The 7577-nt window shown below is 42.2% G+C and overlaps 1 protein-coding gene across 2 annotated transcripts in view; it reads left to right on the forward strand.

Moving 5' to 3' along the window:
• TMEM82 (transmembrane protein 82) overlaps window positions 1-6109 on the forward strand; it is a 108522-nt gene extending 102413 nt beyond the window's left edge. Inside the window, exons 4-6 of one of the 2 annotated variants that reach the window (XM_078642524.1) lie at window positions 1260-1671; window positions 2317-2504; window positions 5263-6109. In XM_078642524.1, coding sequence (XP_078498650.1) covers window positions 1260-1671; window positions 2317-2504; window positions 5263-5343 — 681 coding nt within the window. In that variant the 3' untranslated portion in view covers window positions 5344-6109. The remainder of the gene's footprint in view (window positions 1-1259; window positions 1672-2316; window positions 2505-5262) is intronic. The other variant, XM_078642525.1, reaches the window with a different exon arrangement.
• The last annotated feature ends 1468 nt before the right edge of the window (window positions 6110-7577 follow it).

The following is a 7577-nucleotide window of genomic DNA, read 5'->3' on the forward strand; positions in this document are numbered from 1 at the left end:
TAAAGCCCAATTGCGCCCCTCCCCAGCCTGCGGACACTGCGACCATGCCCCCGTGGATTTCTGTCACATGGTGTGGCAATGCCCTGCCCTGGCTCCATTCTGGGCGGGTGTGAAAGTGGAGCTCTCACAGACCCTGGGGTGGACCATTCCCCATGACCCTTTGCACCTGATTTTGGGTGTGTTTGATGGCCTAGACGGGTTTCGGGCCGACAAGGGTTTCCTTGGGCCGGCGGTGGCGGTGGCACAGCGGGACATAGCGGCGCTGTGGTCCCAGGCCAAGCCCCCCACTGTGCGGAGATGGAGGCGGGGTGTGGACTGGTGTGGGACCCAGGAGGAACCCCTCTTCAAAGCCCGGGCTGCCCTGAACTTTTTCAAAAGATATGGGGCAAATTGTTCAAACTGTACTCCTGAGGAGTGGATACGGACTGCTTGTCTTCTGGGTTAACCCTCTGTATGAACTTCCCTGTTATTGATTCGCTGATCTTTGTCGCTTTGCACATGTATGTACTGTATGATACTCTGCTTGATTGTGATGCCTTTATGAATTTGTGCTCTAAAATTTCAATAAATTTGATTATCAAAAAAAACTATTACAAAGAGTAGCATTGAGTCAAAATAACAAACCTAAGAAAATTAACCCAAACCTTAGAGCCAAAAGGTGTCAGATCTGACTTGCACCTTTTTATGAGCGACTCATTCCTACTTTTTTTAAAAGAAATAATCATAATCAGGAAGAGCGGATAACTTTAGATTGCTAAATCATTTTTTAGCCTTTAAGGTCCACATAGACCCACTTCTTCATTTAGCTACTGCAGTCTGATGTCTCTTCCTCAGGCAGTCAACTGTCTGAGGAAGGGCTTCACATAATCCTCAAAGCCAGCACTCTAAGATTGTAGTCAGAGTTATAAATGTACAGTTTGTGTAAGATTATACTTTGTTATATTTTTTAAATGCGCCTTTTGCCCTCCTGACATGGTATCCCTCCTACTCTATGATGAGTTCCAATAACAAGAAATGAGCATTGTATTAGCTTTTCACACAACAGGGAACAGACAAGAAACAAAGATAGTTTCCAAATATCTATAAGAGATGTGCTAGATAAAGCTTAGCTTTCTATAGATCTTATAAAACACAATTTGTCCAAAATGTTCTTAGGTGTATTAGGACAATCATAAAGCAATTGTAAGCGTGCCCACTGAGGAAGCACGATGAATACTCATTGGTTGTTTTCCTCTTTCTTTGTCGTCCTCTAATCCTAGGCAACACAGAGCAGCAGCCAATTATTCCTCCTGTGCCAGTACTCCCTGGGGTGTGGCATCACTTGTGGCCTAGACTTCCTCCATGAGGGGGCTCCGCATCGCACCTGGAACCTAGTGCTGGCTGTGGGGCTGGCTAGTCTGATCATGTACTACTCGCGGCGACTGTGCAGGCACACGTGTACCATGTACGAGCTCCACAGCAGCGAGCGCTACTGTGGAGCCTGCATCTCTCTTCTGACCACCTGGCACAGCATCCCCAAGGGCCTCTGCAATGCCCTGAAAATCACCTTCATTGTGGCTGACGTGGCTGCCATCTCGCTCATCAACAAGGACTTCCTCACCACCTCGGAGGCGGTCCGCTTCTGGACCCCGCTCACCATCTGCTATACCCTGCTAGTGATATACATGCAAGGTAAGGACAGGCTTATCCACAACCATTCAGACCACTCTATAAATGTCAATATTGTGTCACTGGCTGCAGGTGTACTGGTGCGTTGGTTGCAGGTGTCGCTAATATACTTCGTAAATGGAGAGTGAGCTTCATGTAAGGTTTTCAAGTGGGAACTTTTTGCTTCCTAAATTTAGGGTGTAAAAGAAAATTCTCTTTCCTTATATGAGTATCTTGAGGCATATATAAAATATATTTTCAAAATGTTAACATTTTGGGCCACGTTATGAAAACTCATGCTTCTTTAAATTCACATAAATTAAAGGATATATTATTCACCTAACAGACCTTCTTTAGATCATGCCGTACAAAGAACAGGAGCCCTTCTTTTGGGACGTCAGTGTTGATGCCACTGATCTGAACATATTCTTAGAGAAGTGCAGGTGGAAGCTTGGGCAGAGTGCTGTGTATCTTTTACTCCCTATTTATTTCCATTGTGATTATTTCTTAATTAAATGGGAAAAACAGGCCAGGACAATGCTTGCCAGTGGATAGACTGAGTGTGACTGTAGCTGTCTAGGGCAGTAGGGATGTAGACAGCAGTGTCTTCTGTGTATGTGACAGGGATGGACATGGAACACCAGTGAATCTTCTGTTTGTTTCCACCAGAGGAGCAGCAGCAGAATCCCAGCGAGCAAATGGTCTACCAGACGGTGTGTGTGCGCATGGGCGGCCTCCTGATCCTCATGTTGACAGTAGGCAGGTGGGCTGACATCCTGCACATCTTCATCTCCCTGGTCGCAGAGCTGTGGTGTGTGATTCGTGCTGGAGTAATGCTAGATATCTGCCGGGAACAGGTAAGAGAAAGAGTGAGGGATATGACTCTATAGAAGTGAACAACATTGGACAGCTAAGCGATAGGGTGTGATCAGCAGTGGACAGAGATTTGTGGGGGAGGAATAGTGGCATCAGAACTAAACCAACAAGCCCTTGTATTCTTCCAAGCCACATGTATACTACAGTACTTAAAAACGTACCCAGGAGACATTGTGGAGGGCACAGCTGTGGTTAGAGTGGCTAGTTGCAGAAAGCAGAAGGATCCACAGCTGAGATATACGGGCTAGATCACTCATTTACATTATCCTTGGTATTTGGTATTACAATTCTAGGTGCATGCATAGTTGACTTAATATTTTTCTAAAGTCCTTAAATATATGACTGGTTTGGATTGTGTGACTTTTGACAAGAGGAAGCATTGTCTTAAGTCGTACAATATCACTGGAAATAATGGGTGACTGAATGGGAGGGACTAGGTTGGACCCTAGTCTGGTAGCAGCAGATAATTCCTGAAAGAGTCAACTCTGAATGTTGTTCAAATCCCCAACTGGAATTATCTTATCATGGGGTCTTTCTTCCATTGGATGTTGAGCAGATACTTCTGCAGCCTACCTTTCTCTTTATTATTTGTCATTTTCTTTGAAATCACACCTTACTATGTCCTTGCTATTCCATCTTTTCTAACTATTCAAAACATTTAAATAATGTAAAACAATTTCCACCGTAAAAGTAGACAGGCAACGTAATGAATGTATGTGTTCTATTTTCACCAACAGTTTGTAGTATGATGTGCTATATGCTGAAAAATTATGTAAATAACCCAAACAAAAAAGAGCAATATTCTATTTCAAGAAAGAAGGATCTGGATTCATATCAATGAACAGTAATTGTGAATGGCTCAAGTGACAGATATAAAAACGAGTCAAAGCTAAACGGATGCCTACGATATGAAATCAGTAGTCGGGGGGATTGAGTGAAAGGGATTTCAAAGCAGCAACATAAGGACTTGCTATTGGTACCTCTAGAATTCCTAAATAGATCCTATGGCTAATTGACAACTAATCACTACAGTGTTTATTGAATGTATTACAGCATTAGCTCCAAACTTGTAACTAACCCCAAAAATGTTCATTTATATTTCTGGAGTAAAGACACATTGTTGAACTTTCACCGTCATCCTTTACCTCACTGGTCATTAAATCTAACTCAGTGGTCATGTATGAATTCTATTTCTGTGCAAAAAGAGATTTTAAATTAAGGGGTGATGACAATTTTTGCTGTCATTCAGAGGATGGTTATTTTTGACAGAAACATTTAACATGGATATTCTTACAAATATTCACTACTCATTCCATGACAGCATGTTTGTGAATGTTACTTTCAAGTGTCCCCACCAAAAGCTTTATATTGTGACACCTTATTCTAGAAGTACAAAATAATATATATATATATATATATATATATATATATATATATATAATATATTACTCTGTTTGTTCCTTCTACAAATTTAAATGATTCTCTAATATCTGCTCATTCATCAGTCCTGCTATCTAACATTGGGCCATATTATCAAGAAATGGCGATACATTATCGCCGCTTTTATCGGCAGGAAACTGCCGCTAAAGCGGCGATAATGGGCTTGATAATATGCCCTTGTAAATTTCCATAGAAGCCCAGGTTCTGGTGTTAACCTAGGCTTCCATGGGAATTCACAAGGGCATATTATGAAGCCCATTATCGCCGCTTTAGCGTCAGTTTCCTGCCGATAAAAGTGGCGATAATGTATCGCCCTTTCTTGATAATATGGCCCATAGTTCCAGGCGGGCACAATCAAAAAAAGATTTTTAGCATAACTGCCGAGAATGTCAGTAAGCTCCATTTACATAAGTTCATTTCATGTGGATGTTCTGAAAATCTGTGCCACCTGAAACTACCTATGCATCTATAAACTATTAGGCATGTAGTCGTGAGACTCAGCGCCAAACATTTGTAATCCTTCTTAAAATAGTTTTATGTATAGGCAGTAAGTACAATAAATCTATGTATAGCCAATAGCTATGTAAATATATGATTTATCTTGAACATCAAAAGAAAATCGACTTTGATTCTGCAAGTCATATAGCAGTGTACAACTACTATTAACCAATGACTCCATAAAATAAATTATATAAACTATCTGCAACCACACTTGCATACACTACTATATTCCAGCTCATTACCTCCAACATTGTGGATCTTTATTGGGTCCTCTTGACCCATCCGTTATGGACTGGCACGCAAACAATCCAAAATATCACATTTAAGCTGCTTCACCTACATCGGCCCTCTGTTAACACTGATTTACAGCAATTGAAATCAGCCTTCTGGTGCTTTAGGCTTCACACAACTAAAAGCATTAAAATATGTGGAACATCTTCTATCCTTACTCTAATACCCATTGTTTTGCTTTCTTTTTGCCTGATGGATGGTATTTCATATTTATTTTCAGTCTTTCTGTACATTAAGTATGCACTTAAATTATTTAAAGTTCATATATCTAATATTTATAATATGCTTGTATGGCCAACCGGTCATCTATGAAAGAAACAGGCAAGCTCAAAGTGTGTAAGATTAAACTATGAGTTGCTGGTGAGCTTAGATTGCTCAAGTAATTGTTTCATATTGATTGGTATTCCTTGATTTTATTCATCAACTTGATATCCTAGAAAATGTATCTTGTATATAAGTCCCGTTGAGCTTAAAAGAGATTTAACGCTCATGGTATCTTGTTTTCAGGACTTCTCCCTGAGGCAGACCCAAACCCCAGCCAGGAGACCAACTGTTCGGAAAATGCACATAGAAGACAAAGATGACTGAGTCCAAACTCTTGGAGGAAGAATAGGATACTCCTTTTGTAACAATCTCTTATTGGGGTCTTTAATCCTCAGTAAACAGTGACTGGTCATGACGACAAGCAGCAGATACAAACATGGAGAAATGTTTTAAGACCTAAGCTTGATCATCGCTCTGGGCACAAGAAAAGGGGCAAAGGGTTTGTGTCTACCTGTGAGGAGGCAATTCCCTGGGCTCATGGTGCCTCAGCCTCCATGCTTTCTAGCGCCAATATTACAAACATATCCATAGTGGAAGCTTTTCTCTACTATGTGTCGATTTACTTCAAAAAATAATGTTGGCCTGCATTGTAAAGACACTTGCCATAACAGTCAAAGTTTCCCTCACTGTGCATACACTTTTCTCCCATAGTCACAATATTGGCCATGTGTGAATGCACAACTTCACACCCTCGGAGGTAATTATTTACACATTTCTCCTTGCAATAAGTATTGGTTTCTGATGAATAAGGGTGCTTGGGCAAAAACTCGGTGGTGACAAACCATTAGTCATCATACCACAATGACTTTTTCTAGTATATAAGAGGGTTGTTTTCATATCATAAAAATATGAATTATGTTTATTAATTTAACGAGGGATGTTATTTTATGAGCAGCTATAGTTGTTGAAGGCTAAAGTGTAATGCTCTAGAGACAATGAAAATGCCAAAGAGGAGGATACTGTTTAAAACAGGTGTGTTATGAAAGTCTTCGGAACACAAAATGACTACAATAAATGGTAGTTTACAACAGTGTCAACACATTCCTCCAAAATGTCCAAGGGGCATACTTCACTTGGAAAGTAGGTTGAATAATTTTAATGCACAACTTGGATTTTATCATTCCACATATAATGTTTAACAAATTACGTCTCTACTGTTTAGCAAAAATGGTTCCTCTAAACCTTTTTTCTTTTTTCTTTTTCTTTGAAGGTGACTTTGAAGTGAGATTTCATTCACTGCTATAGGGAGACTGGGAGAGGAAATACCCAGTGATTAAGGGGCTGATTATGATGGCGGAAGGACCGACATCGCAAGGCTGGCGGTGGCAACCGCCCGCCCTGCGGTGGCGGTCCTTCCGCCATCGAACTGATATTTCCCACCGGCAGATTAGGATGGCGCTGGGAACATGAATGCATCCGCAGCGGACGCAAAGACCACCCACCACCAGCAATCATCCCGAGTACCTGGTGGACAGTCCAGGGAGGCCAAAATGGTGGCGGTGCCTAGCAGGCACCGTCCACCAGATTAGGATGCCAGCTTTAACCGGCCTTTCCATGGCGGCGATGCCACCATGGACAGGCATACGGTGTTTTGCCACGAGGCCTGTTGCGGCGCCCCAGGAGGGTGGGGGGTGGGTGGCTGCACTTGGGGGGTACCTATGGTACTCGCCTACATTTCCATGCTCAAGTTGGCAGGCACCGTGCAGTGCCTGCCACGGTGTGCATCGCAAAGCAAAACATGGTATTTTAACATTGCGCAAGGTGCTGCAGCCAGCAGCACCGTCCACAATGTTAACCTACCAGGATGTGCCCGCCAGTGTGGGGGCGCATCCTAATACGGTGGGCAGGACCAGCGCACCTCTGGCGGACGGTCCCAGCTCCGCAGCGATGTCCGCCCGCCATCCTCCTCGGCCCGTAAATACATATTTTATTTTTGATATCCCTAAGAGAGAAAGAAAATGAAAAACAGCCCTTAGTTAATCCTAAATGTCCACTTGAGGTGCAGTAATAAAGTGAACATAACTGAGGGCCCATGGATGATCTAACTAGCCACCAAAATCCTCTGCAAAAACAAAATCAGAAAAATCTTACCTGGCCAGCACAGACCCATTCATGTAGAAAATTCTACCTTCACTAACAATTTGTGGTTTTCTGGTAATGTGACAGAAATTAAAGAAGGCAAAACCAAGAGTTGCTGCACTTTAATGAATGGGCATGTGATTCTGTTTCACCACTGACAACACGTAATGTCACTTTGCCTGTTTCCTGCATTGTAAGCACTGATCTCTCAGGAGGTCCTAGGGCACTCCATGTCTGTGGTCAGATGTCCAGCCAGCAGTGGCTATTTAGCTTAGATCAGTTGACGTTTTGTTTACAACACCAGAAGCATAGTTAACCCTTTCGCTGCTAGGCCTTTTCCCACCTTGTGCTAACCCTTTTTTGGCAATTTGGTCTAGTTTTCGCATAGCCCCCTGTAACTTTTTGTCCACATAATTATC

Source organism: Lissotriton helveticus, chromosome 5_1 (genome assembly GCF_964261635.1).
Source record: "Lissotriton helveticus chromosome 5_1, aLisHel1.1, whole genome shotgun sequence".
NCBI classification, from domain to species: domain Eukaryota; kingdom Metazoa; phylum Chordata; class Amphibia; order Caudata; family Salamandridae; genus Lissotriton; species Lissotriton helveticus.